Source organism: Stegodyphus dumicola, chromosome 7 (assembly GCF_044657685.1).
Source record: "Stegodyphus dumicola isolate Sdum_Otavi_A_Nest chromosome 7, ASM4465768v1".
NCBI classification, from domain to species: Eukaryota; Metazoa; Arthropoda; class Arachnida; order Araneae; family Eresidae; genus Stegodyphus; species Stegodyphus dumicola.
In genome coordinates this window covers 132,568,266-132,582,355 of record NC_140774.1, presented here as the reverse complement: position 1 = coordinate 132,582,355, position 14,090 = coordinate 132,568,266, and the positions used below count along the sequence as shown (strand labels likewise).

At 32.3% G+C, this 14,090-nt stretch overlaps 1 protein-coding gene across 1 annotated transcript in view; it reads left to right on the top strand.

Moving 5' to 3' along the window:
* The first annotated feature begins 284 nt into the window (after positions 1-284).
* LOC118192039 (leucine-rich melanocyte differentiation-associated protein-like) overlaps positions 285-14,090 on the top strand; it is a 188,810-nt gene continuing 175,004 nt past the window's right edge. The window contains exon 1 of the mRNA XM_035362923.2: positions 285-441. Within this exon, the coding sequence (XP_035218814.1) occupies positions 319-441 (123 nt within the window). The 5' untranslated portion in view covers positions 285-318. The remainder of the gene's footprint in view (positions 442-14,090) is intronic.

Below are 14,090 nucleotides of genomic sequence, written 5' to 3'. Positions count from 1 at the left end.
ATAAACAGATGGTTATGATTATTTCAAAACAATTAAAATATTTTGCGCAGTGTCAGTGCAAAATAAAACTCATTAGAAGTCCTTCCATGTGACATTAAGGACTTCTTATTGCATGCTTCCTAGTAAGGAATGTGATATTGTTCATGGGGCAGCATAATAAATAAATATCAGGAAAAACAAGCTATGAAAAGAGAGAAAACGACTTCCTTATTTTCTCTGCTAGCAACAGAACTCGCTATCACTTTTTTGTTTACTCACTACGCGTCAAACTTGAAGCTTCATGGACTTTGGTTACCGTAATCTAGCGCCATCTGGTGGATGTTGATGGCAGCATACATACCATGTTATAGTTGTAGCGAGAAGCATGATATATTTGTAGGCACGCATCATCACATGGAAACGTTACGTGATCAAGAAAGTATACATCATCAGGACGGCCAGGTAATTTTTAATATATTTCTGCGTTAAAAGTAGCATATGTCATCTTTATTTATTATTTTAATTGCAGAGAATTTAACGTGGAATATTGATTGTCTTATCATTTCCGTCTGTTCTGTTTCATATCATGTCATATTTGAGTTAACTATCGTATTATATTACTTATTTATTTTTAACATGTTTTAATATCTTTATATCGGATATTTGTAACTGTATTGAATGAGAATGGAGCTACAAAAATAGACTGTTTATATGTAACACATGTGCTACAAATGAGACTGCCATCGAATTTCTTGGCGCTCATTACCGACTGCAAACAAGTTTGTGTTAAATGATCGCTGTTTATAGAATTAAGAATTATTTGTATAATTTCTTTTTTGAAGAGATCGAAAGAGAGTAGTCTTTGTTTCCGTAACATTTTTTAAATGTCCATGGATATATTGTTTTATTTTACGAAAAAAATTCTAAATGCTTCGTGAAGTGTGAATCATATTTGGCGACTAATTACTATTTTGGTGAATTTAGTGTCCATTGTGCATGCTTATTGTGAATGTATTCGACATTAATTAATTTGACAGAATATGTTTCTTAATAAGTATTATTAAATACTGAATTCTATCAAATTTTGAAGTCAGAAGAGTTTTGCTTATTTTAATGAAATATAGTTAACGCAAAGTTTTTTTTTTTTTGTTTTTTTTTGTTTTTGACGGAGCATGTGTGAAATAGTCAGATTTTGAAATAGATACTTTTCAGTCTGCAAAATAACGTAAAACATCACCTAACAACAACAATTTGTGTGCCGATATTTCCTAAATATTCATTGTAAACTGTAATAAAAAAATGGAAATGAAAATACGAACAGAGATTTGTATTTATATTTCATTTTTGTTGGCTAACTTACAAAGAAGTGTTTCCAAAATTTTCCGCAATATTAAGTAATTTAACTACATGAAGAACAAACATAGAAGGTGGATATCAGATCTCTGTTTGTAAATTAATTACGTTTAAAATGAAACTCATAGAAATATATATGTTTTGTTTATATTTATTTATGCTTTATAATTTTGTTTAAAATACTTCTCGTTCTATATAAATATTTCTTATTCTCGTTATATGTTGGTGTATATGAAATCGAAAATTTAATGCGAAAAATATATAAATCTCATTTAGAATTTAAAAGTTCGATTTTTCTCATTAAACTTACGCAATAAAATGGTAAATATGCATGCAACCATTACCGTTTTTATGTGACATAAATTATAAAGCATTGAAAATGCTTTTAGTATACTTTTTAAAATTCCTTAATTGATGATAGAGGGTAAGTTAACTGAGGATATTCACATAAACTGAGGATCACATTCACTTTTCACATGGATATCATTAACTGAGGATATTCACATAAAATCCCCCACAAACTGATCTCCTCCCATTCCAAAGGCTTCTAATTAAAGATAAACAACAGTATCCGAAGTTTAAAAAAATTATGCAACGACTCCTCTTCCTACGGCCTAGATCTTTGTCAAGTATTATTACTCAAACTGCATAAATTTAATGAACTTTTACATACTGTGAATATGCACAAAATGACTTCACTTGTGAACTTTATAAACTGTAAAAACCTTTTATAACTGTAATAAACCCATGGACACTTCGTTAGTATTATTATTACAGTTCATTATAGCATTGTATCACCAATATTTATTATATTTATCTTAGGTTTATATGTATACTATACACCAAAATGGATGTTAAAGTATTTGTGTATTTCATTGTATTGAAACTATATTTTAATTTCTTTATGTCCTAAATAATTATTTTTATTAAGTACTAGATGCGGGACGTACGTTGGGATTGCACGATGTACCATATTATGTGAACTCTAGATCCTTTGGAAATCTTCAATTGGTCATTTCCTCAACCTATAAGGTATTTCTCCCGCTTTCTTAACATGCCTTAGTTGTGTAGTGGTCAGCACGCTGAGTGCGTATTCCAGAGATCCGTGGTTCGATTCCCGACGAGGGCGTTACCCATTTTTCACATCTCCTGCTTAAAAAAAAACAACCTAACGACTCTACACTAACGCTTGAACTAAAAGGGTGGTGCATGATGATTCTCCACACTCAGGATTTGGCGATTGGGTTCCCTTAAATCCCAATCGTCCTTTAAAAGGGAGAATATATAAGGTGTTTCTCCCGCCTTCTTAGCATGCCTTCGTAGTGTAGAAGCACGCTTGGCGCGTATTCTAGAGAGGTTTGTAATTCGATTTTCGGGGAGGGCGTTGCTTATTTTTCAGATCTCTTGCTTTAAAAAAAAAAAAAAAAAACCTAATGTCTCTACAAATCTTTCTTTGTAAATTCTTATAAATCTGACAATTTTTTGTCTTCTTTTTTTTAAAGAGACAGTATGGGAAGGCATTATCAGTTGACCGACGGTACATCGCTGGTGTCCCCATACTTACCTGTACCTATCGTTTTGTACTGTTCGAAATATTAGGTCTGCTTTCCTATTTTTGATTAAAACTAAGACCTTAGAAAGCCTTACTTGAAGGAAAAGAAAAGTGTAATATAGTTGAATATAAATTACTTAGAGATGAAAAAAGTAGTTAGGAATTATTGAAAAATTAGTGTGTTTGTTTTTTGTAAATTTTAAAAACCCATAAAAGTTATCCCAGACGTTCCTGTAGATTTATAAAAAAAAAGTGTAAATAATTTAATTTTGAGGTGCAAATGTGTCTGCAGGTAGGGTCAGTAGTAACATTTCTTTTCCCCTCTTTCTATCTCTCTAATTTTTTTTTAATCTCAATTCTTTTGTTTTTTACTTAATAAAGGGTTTCACAGAAGCCAGGTAAGGAATGTTTGAAAAAGTAACACCAAATGATCCCCGAATTCAAAGATTCAAATCCTGTTTGAGTGTTTTACAACGATTCAGATTTATTAAGGAAATTGATTTGTATATAATTATATAATAACTGAAGCATTAACAACACGAAAAGAGTGCGAGGAGTATAACAATACCTTTCATTCTTCTTTACTGAAAGGGACCGACCAGTTGCTGAGCGGTGAAGTTGCTGAACACTGGTATTTCGACCTGTCTCCGAATTCCCATGAACGGGCTGGCTGTATGGGAGCTTTCGTGATTTCCTCATATTTAACATGAATACGAGCCAATTTCTATTAGAAAGTCATCCGTAAAGGCATACATCTTCTTAGGCAGATAGCTGCCATGTGCTTTGCTATAATTCAAATAATCCAATCCAGTCTGTACTATATTGTTTGCCAATAACGACAAACAGTGGTCCCACCAATAGCCGAGTAGTTCAAACCGCTAAATACCGGTAGCTCGATTTGATTTGAGTTCGAACGTACTGTTCGGTTTCCGGTAGTTGAACATGTTTGCCGTATGTATAACTTTAATATTAACAATTTCCCTTTAGGATTTCATCCAGAAAAGTTCTGTAATATAATATAAATCGCAATTAATTAGCTAGCTAAGAAATTAAAAAGATTAGTAAGTAGAAAACGACTTAGTTAACCTATAAGCCAGCCACTTTGTTCATTAGTAAATTACGAACAAAGTGAATAATTACTGTACGAATTAAAAAATATTGAATTGGCAAAGACAAATTAAAAGGAATAAATTGCCGTGTGAAGGGAAAAAAGTAAAATGTAAATAGTGATGTGAAACAGATATATTAGCAAAATATAAAAATTATGGTGAAAAATAAATAAAATACCAAATTTAAAAACTAAAATGTATCTAAGCGAAATTTCGCTTGTTTTCTCAGTGAAAGCAATTCGTGTTAAAGGAAAGAATAAAGAAAATAACATAAAATTTATCGATTAAATGATTACGAAAGACAGAAAAAGTGGTTCGCAGTAAGAAATAAAAGTTTAAAATATTAGAATAATTACAAACTAAATTGATTAACTTCAAGTGAAGTTAAAAACTGCGTATGAAATGAATTAAAATAATAGAATCGGTAAGAAATTGTATTAATTCCTAAAATGAAATTCTCATAAAAGTTTAAAAAACTGAAATAAAAAATAAAAATATGAAGGAAATTTTAAAGTACATAATAATATAAAGATGATAGAAGAAAAAGTAGAATGTCTTAATAAAATGAGAAATGACATTTGCGGGAGAAAACATAATGTAAATATGTAAACAAATGTGAGAATATTATTCTATTAATTCATTTAATTCCACTTACTAACATGGCTTTATGGGCATTAGTCATATTTGCATTACGTGGATGAATAAAAACAAATAACTGTCAAAAATACAGTGGGGCTACGATTAAAAATAATTTAAAGATATCGATTTCTTGATGTCGTGCGCAGATGCGTTTGCAAATAACTTCCTTTTGTTCCGTTCCTTATCAATTATTGGCTGAGAGAAAGCTGATTGCATTGCTACTGCGGTGCCAGTGTACAATCTTAACATCTACTACTTGCGTGGCATAATATTTTACTCGAATTCAATTTCGTCTGTGATTTTTCACGATGTGCGTCTGCAGTTTCGCCTTTCATTTGAAAAAGCAGAAGAGGTGAAGTAATGCCTGCTTAGAAAATTAAGTATTTTCTTAGTAGAAATTCAGTTTCATAATGCGTATCGGTTTTTAACTAATTAAAATATTGAACACAGTGTTAATTTGTTTTCTAGATGATGAACTGTATTAATTTAAAGCCTTTCACATTTATCACTTACCAGCTTTAGTTGAATTTTTAATATCAATTCTCACTATCGGATAGTTTTTCGTTCAATTTGGCATATTTATTTGTCCTTTACTTTCAGAATTTCCCTTGTACTTATTACTGGTGCCCGCTGTATTTTGTTGTGTAGCAAATTCACTTAATTATTTAAATTAGAATTTATTAAAAATTTAATTTATTAATATTCTAAATTTATGCTACGCAACGTGTATTTTATTGAATAACTGCGCTAATTTGTTTAATTTTAATTGGGATTTTTTGTACGAAAGATTTGGTACGTTCTTTTCACTCGTTACTCGTAAACGCGCTGAAACACACAATGGAATCGGGTGAATTTCTAAGTAATAAACTTGAGTTTATAGTACTTAAGTTTAACCATTATTAATTTGTACCACCAGAAGGTGAAAAAACGCACAGTGGTCTCGCCGGGATTCGAACTCCAGACTTTGCAGTTGCTAAACCTGCGTTTTTTCCAGTTACACCCCTAAGACATGCAGTAAGAAGGGGGGGGGGACTTGACAGCCTTTCAAATTATAACAGTGTGCATCCCATACATTAGAATAACAATTCGAGAGATTAAAAATAATATATATTTCTTAATAATTTGTATTATTATCTATTACATACATTTCATATAATTTAAAATATTATCTTGATTTCGCTTTATTTATGATATATCTGGATGATAATTTTCATTAACATTTACATCGTTAATGTAAATAATAAACAATGTTTTCAACGTCACATATTATGTTGTTATTACGGAGTAACTTCTACAGAGCCACGAGTTTCCTGCATATTTTTTATTCTTAAGCAAAGGTCGTAGTAGAAAGTATGTATGTCTGGGCATTTTTATGTCTTGTTGTCTACACACATATGTGATTTTTTAAATTTAAAAGTTTTTGTTTTAATTTAAATTGTAGCATAAATTTAAAAGTTTTGTAATTTAAAAGTTTTGTTTTTAAAAAGAAACAGGGGCGCGCGCGCACACACACACACGCAGACCAATAAATAAATAAATAAATAAAATAAAATAAAAAGGAGCGTGAAACAGTGGAATGACGTTGTTATCTGAAGATTAATTAATAATGTAGTTTTTCCCCCAGCAATGAAGTGTTTTCTCAGAGACAATAAAAGTTTCAAATTGCGTTTTTTGGTCGTCTTTCTATAATTTAAATAGCACCTGACTAACTGGAAGTTTCCGATTTCTTGGCACCCAGCGTCTGATTGCCTATGTATCTCATGACTTTATTCTGGTATGAATTAATTTTGAAACGGAATATTAAAAAGAGCGAGTCAGTTGTCGTGTTTATTACTGACATTTTCCCCTTCATCCGCATTATAAAAAGAATTTCCTTATTTTTAGTCCAAAGGGGCTTTGTTCCTGAAGGACTATTATTTTCGTTTTGCGATTTGGCGTCGGAACCATATAAACGGCCTGCAGTGGAACATAATTTTATAAGGTATTTCTCCCACTTCCCTAGAGTGCCTTCGTGGTGTAACGGTAGCACGCTGAGCCGATATTCCAGAGGTTCGTGGTTCGATTCCCGGCGAAGGCGGTTGCATATTTTTCATCTTTTCTGCTTCCAATTAACCTAATGACTCTACAATTTAATGTTTTTATATAATTATTACGATTTCCTAATTGGCAACATGATGTAATGTTTTTGCATAGTTATTAAGATTCGCCGTGTAGCAACAACAAGTTGAGTTCAAAAAAGTTATTACTTGGAGTGTTCCATGATAAGCGTTGCGTAAGCTTTATTTCTTAAAAGTTTGTTATATTTGTATGTAAAAAAATAAGTAACATGTTGCAAACAAGAATAGGAATTTCAAAAATAAAGACGCTGTGACTTAAGTGCAGAATCGGCCACTTATTTGACTGGCGCTTTTTACAAGAGTAAGAAGAATTGGATTTTTGTCAATTTTCTTTGACTTTTTAAGTGAAAATAGGTCAATGTGTACATGGATAAAGTCAAGGGAGTGCGCAATGCCATTTTTATGCAATTCTGGCATGTTTTTTTAAGTGAAAATAGGTCGATGTGTACATGGATACCGAGTATGTGCAATTCTTAAAAACGCGCCAAGCAGTGGGCGATTCTGCACTTTCCCCTACGCTGTTGCTTTTAAGACCAAAATAAGCATTTAGTTAAATTATGAAATGCTCTGGCTGATCAGTTTCGATTTCGCTTATCCATTAATATCCACATTAAAAGATTGATGACCGTAACATTGTATTATGGAAGGAACATCAACGCTGGAAACTTGCAAGGTGAGTGTTAAAATTCCACCTTTTCTGGCCAGAAATTTGGTTTTTTTCTAATCGAAGCTCAGTTTGAAATTAATGGAATAACAGTTTATAGTATCAAATTTAATTATTTAGTATCTCGACTAGAGCCAAAATATGTTGAAATTATTTGGGATATCATTACGGAAAAAAATCTGATATTAAATATGATTTAGTTAAAGAAAGGGTACTACTTTGGTAGATGGTTGCACGGATTTTTGGCGATTTACGTTGGTGCAATTGTTGGCACGGTTTTTACAATCGTCAGCCATTTTGAAAAAAGCTGTTCTTATGTATTTTATGCGTAGTAAAGTATTCGAAACTTTAAAAAAATAATTATCATTAAAAATAATGGATTAGTTTTTTTGGTGAAAACGTCGTTGTTTAAGATGGCAGGCAAATGCAAATAAATACATTTACTACGAGTATAAAATACTAAAGTAAGGTTAAATAATTACTTTCATATAGAAAGAAATAGAATAAAAACATTGTGTCAACGTTTAATTGGATTAAAATATTACTTACATTGAATATGGAGTTAAAAATCATACCAACCTTTAAAAGAATTAAAATATTACTTAAACTCAAATACTTAAAAACGTTTTATAGGATATAATTATTTAACTTTAAAACATATGTGGCAATAAAAATCTCAGCAATTTTTGAAAACAGTGTATTAATTTTTTTAATAAAAATTGAAGTATACAGTTATAAAGAAAAATATGTACTTATATTTTTTGAGTTTTTAACCTATTATATTGATAAGTGCCACAAAAAATAGTCATAATTTAGGTGTCAATGAAAATATCAAGATATCAATAATATATAGATCAAAATATCAATAATATATATATATATATACATAGATAAAGATATCAGTAATATTTAAAACATGGAATTTATGCATAACAAAACGCATTATTTTTTAAATAAAATGACAACAAAGTATCGGTTAGTATAAATAACGTCCAGAAATGGGTTTATTATAAGTCGTATCGCTCACCAAAAAAAATCGCCAAAATCCGTGCAACCGTCTACCAAAGTAGCACTAAAGAAAGGGTAGACAGTTAAACACATTCAAAGACAGCGAAAGCAAGCGAATTAAGCGCTTAGTCACTTGACCTTGGGGATATGAAACCCAGTCAGTTACTTCAAAAATGAGGTCGCTCGCTGCTGCTGATGTTTCAGAGCGAAAATAAGCGAATTAAGCGTTTAGTCACTGGCATACCCCTTGGGAATACGAAACCCAGTCAGTTACTTCAAAAAATGAGATCGCTACTGATGGCGTTTCAGATAAAGTACTCAAAACATTTGTGATTAGAAAAAATGCCCGACTCGATAAAAAAAAAAAAAAAAAAAAAAAAAAAAAATATTTTACTGGTTTCCGATGAAGGGTTAGACAAAATAGCTTTAATGGCTGAAAAAATAATAGAAGTGAATTCAAAATCTGAAATTTATTCCGCTGGCAAAAATTTAAATTCGGTTTGTGAGTTTGTAGAGCCATTAGATAATTTTTTGGAAGCAGGAAAGATGAAAATTTAGCAACGCCTTCCCCGAGAATCGAACCGCAGACCTATGGAATACGCGCCCAGTATGCAGACCACTGCACCAAGAAGGCGGGAGAAATACCTTATATACGTCACCCTTTAAATGGCGACTGGGACTTTTAGGGGACCCAATCGGCAATATCCTTTTTAGTTCAGACGTCACTGTAGAGACATTGTGTAATTTTTTGGAAGCAGTAAAGGTGAAAAATTAGCAACACCCTCGCCGGGAATCGAACCGCGGACCTATGGAATACGCGCCCAGTATGCAGACCACTGCACCAAGAAGACGGGAGAAATACCTTATATACGTCACCCTTTAAATGGCGACTGGGACTTTTAGGGAACCCAATCGGCAATATCCTTTTTAGTTTGGACGTCACTGTAGAGACATTGTGTAATTTTTTGGAAGCAGTAAAGGTGAAAAATTAGCAACACTCTCGCCGGGAATCGAACCGCGGACCTCTGGAATACGCTTCCAGCATATAGACCACTGCACCACAAAGGCACGCCATAAAAGAAGGCTGGAGAAATACCTTATAAGTTACTGAGAAAAATTTCTTCTCTGGAAAAATAGAAACTTTTAAGTGCTTCTCGCCAATCTCGATCTCGGAATCGTAGTAGTGATAGATACAGAGAGCGAAGTAGAAGTAATAAACATAAAAGATTTATTCCAAATTGGAAAGTATTGTTATTACCTTTACATGCGTGGCTCAAAATGCATTCCTGAAAAGTGTCAACCTAACTGCTCTTGGGGTCAAAAGAAGTCGGGAAACTTAAACCAGTAGCGGAATTAGCGGCTGATTTTGCTGCAAGTTATGTCCAGGATGGCCCCAAACTCTGAATATTTGAGACTGATAAAACACACGGGTTTGCATTTTCTAATTGATTCCGGCGCAGATGCTTGCTTATTACCTGCTACAAAAAAAAGATAAACTTCAAAGCGGCTCTAAATTATATGCCGCCAGTGGCACAGAAATTCCCACTTATGGGGTAAAATTGTTAACGCTTGATCTTGGCCTTCGTCGAGCTTTTCGATGGCCATTAATTATTGCAAAATTAATAAAGGCATAATCGGAGCAGAATTTTAGACCATTTCAAGTTATTAAATGATTTAAATAACAAAAGATTAATCAATGGTGTAACTAATCTTACTACTCAGTGTGACATTACATCCATCTCCAAAATGAATGATGTAAGTTTAGTACATGATAAATTAAAATATCATGATCTGTTATTTAAGTATCCGAATATTACAAAACCTAATCTCTTGATAATAAATGTTAAGCACCACATTTTAACTGAAGGTCAACCGGTGTATTCCAAACCAGGACAGCTAGACAGTAAAAAAATTACAGATTGCCAAACAAGAATTTCGGTATTATGTTGGAAAACAATATAAGACAGTCTACATCTTCATGGGCTAGTCCTCTTCACGTAGTCTCTAAAAGAGATGGAAATTTTCGTCCCTATGAAGACTATCGAAGACTTAATGCTATAACTATTCCTGACAGATAGCCTATCCATAGTATTAATCATTTTAACCATATTTTAAAAGGCCAAAAAAATTTTTCAAAACAGATCTTTTCAAAGCCTATTTCCAAATTCCTGTAGCCGAAGAGGACAAACAGAAAACCGCTATAATTACGCCATTTGGCCTCTATGAATTTAATGCAATGAGCTTCGTATAGCGAAATGCACCATCTACTTTTGAAAGATTTGTACATGAAGTATTTCAAGGTTTGGACTTTACTTTTCCATATCTGGATAGCATATTAATTGCTTCTACCTGAGAAGAAGAACACAGATATAACTTGAAACTTGTTTTCGATAGATTAGATAAATATGGTTTGAGATTCAACATTTCTAAGTCGATCATGGGTATTGATAACTTCGAATTTTTAGGATGTCTTATAACACCGGAAGGATCTCGGCCTCTACCTGAAAAAGTCGAAGCAGTATTGAACTATAAATAAATTACCACAGACTATCCATGACTTGCGAACTTTCTTAGAGATGCTTAATTTTTATCGACCTTTTCTGAAAGATGCTGCAAACACACAAGCAATCCTTTATGAATACCTAAAGGGTGCTAAGAAAAAAGTTATTGATATTCGAAGTCACATAACTCGTAAACTATGCGTTTCATGCTATATATTCGTAGAGTATTTTTTACTTACCTTCAGACACGGAAAGCATTATCGGCTACTGGCGATTTTAGCGTGTCCTGAAGTAGGGCGTAGTGAACAAGAGAGAATTTCACAGTTTTCAGGAAACTTTGTAAAAGAAAAGTACTAAAATGTACATAAACACAGACGTAAATTAAATCTGTTGAGTAGTATTACGTTCTTCATCATCGCGTATTGTTGCATATTTAGATTTTTTACTGTATGTGAAATATTTACTGCATATATTTAAACTCAATGAACTATTATTAGGTCTGTGAATGCAATTCTAGTGAATTTTGAAAGCTATTTTTATCCTTAATTCTTTATTTGGACGCAAAAAGTAGCTAGGAAAAAATTCCATATGCTTAAGATTTCATAAGCTGGCTCAACGGACTGGCGTTTGCCCTATTTAACGCGTTTTTAATTGACGCTGTTGGCTGGAAATTACAAAAATACGCATAATTTGTTTTTCTAAACATATTCTAAGATTTTCGTAAGGTTCTGGCAAAGCTTTCCTAATCGTACATTTTCTGTCGTTACGTTTTCATTACGTTATAAAATAAAAAAGTGGATAAAATCATAAATGAGTGAAAAGACTGCTGGAAACTGCTATAGCGTGGTGCAGAAGTTCTGTAATACCTCTCGAAAGCATGTATTCTAAGCATTTAGTTATATTTTCAAAATTAATCTCAATTGCATATTTAATGAACTATGCATGATTTAAAGATAATTTTTTTAAATAAATTCAAAACGTTTTACTGTTTTAAAATAAATAACATTATTCGAAAACTTACGAAAGAAATAAATGATTTATAAAATACTCAGTTTACCAATACAAAATTAAAACTAGATTTTTAATGCTCTGTAGCTTACTCTTAAGCCTAAATTCTATCTGTAAACGAATGATTATTGCTTGCTTAAAAGTTTTTGACGTTGAGAACTTTGTGTTGTACATCTGAAATTCTTTTAGGTTTATCTAAAGAACACCAATTGCAAGCAAAGTAATTACTCGTTTATGATAATAAACTTTATTTGCATATAAAAGGATTACCAGATTACTATAAAATCAGATTGTCATCATTCCATAGTTAGTAGATGCATCAGTATTAACTGGTACTTTGAAAGATCGGCGTAGAAATGGAAGACCAAGGAAAATTGCGATGCGAAATAACCGAATTCTTATTCGCTTGTTTATAAAAGATCGTTTCGTTAATTATGAAAAATTGAGGCTTAAGTAAGAAAAGCTGTTCAGTTAATATATCCAAGTGAATTGTAAATCATAGACTGAATGAAAATATCTTAAGAGACTATAAATCTATGAAATAGCTTTCATTTATGAAAAGTAGTGGTTTAAGCAACTACAGTGGTCTTGTGATTATATTGAAAGAATTATGGGGCATTGGTATAAAATTATCTGGAGTGATGAAAAAGCAGTTTTTTTGACATCCAGTAAAAGAACCATATTTATAATAAATATAGCATCATAATTCATGACTTAAACCACATTACACCACAGCAACTGCTTTTTTCCCCAATAGCGGGCATTTGTCTATAACGGCACTGACCACTCCCAAGGCCCTAAGTGGTGGTCATTTTATTGTGGAGGCACCTAATAGGCGGCCGCCGTTACCCCCTATGAAGGGACAGATAATTTTATACCCATCCCTTCTCCGGAACTCGAACCCGGGCCCGAATATCGTCCAAATACAGGTTCCCCTAACCAATATACCGTCTGGGCGGCCTACAGCGTATCTAGATGCAATTATGAAGGGTTTGTTTAGCAGAACAGAAGTGGATCGACTTCACATTGTTGAAAGTAAAAGGATTTTGGTCCAATATACTGTGACTGACATTTGTTTATGGACCCTTGTATTTTTTAAATTCCTTTGCATAGGTCTTATATTAAATATTGAAACATAAACTGGAATTTTTTTAAAAAAGAAAATACATCACAAGAATTATCGTCTGCATTTCGAAATTATTATTTGCTTAGCAAAATATATTAATAGTTCCATATCTGAAGTGAACATGACAAGTGCTAACCACCAATTCTGTTAAAAATTTAATAATTTATCTTTTTAAAGAAAGCAAAAATATTTAAGATATCCAAGAAATACTTGAGGTAATAAAAGTGTCTAACTGTCTTTGATGCAATAAAATGATAGAAATTGCGTTGAAGTGCTGAAAATACGCAATAAATGTTGAAAACGTGAGAGAGTCTGGAACACATTCGAAGCTAACGCCAAGGAATCGAAAGATTTAATGAGAAAAATCAAACAACACCTAAAACATTAGTACTGCAAAACTTTGAGTACATTTAGAAGAGCAGTTTGCACTAATCCTGAAGCTCGATACAATGAGCAGTCAGCAAGAAGGAAATTCTTCGTCAACAAGAAAATAAATCTGGAATTCCCGAAATCAAAGTTACAACATTATTCCAATATAATAACATATTGGAATAATGTTGCATTTGCAGAAAAGTCAAAATTTGATACGAAAATTGGGTCCGATAGATGAATGAGTAGGTGGTAAAATCTGAATTAAGAGGTTAATACTGAAAAACCTGTTGCGTAATGTTACCCACAGGGATAGAGTCATAATGATTTCGGGATGTTTTGTTGCCTTTAGAATGAGAAATTTAGTGTTTATTGAAAGTGATATTATTTGGTATAAATATATAAATATTCTTAATGAAAACCTGAAAGCATCTGCTAGAAAACTTGGAATGTAGAATGCACTCAAATTCTATCAGAATAATGATTCTAAATATATAGTTCTACATCTACGCTTGTGGGTGTTATGCAACTGTCGGGAAGTTACCATAAAACTTCTCGCTATTCTTTGGTTAAATCCAATGGAGCATGTATGAAGCAAATCTTACGTAAGAATAGAGAAAATGGAATATTTTTACGCGAAAAAAATTAGTTGAATGTATGAAAAG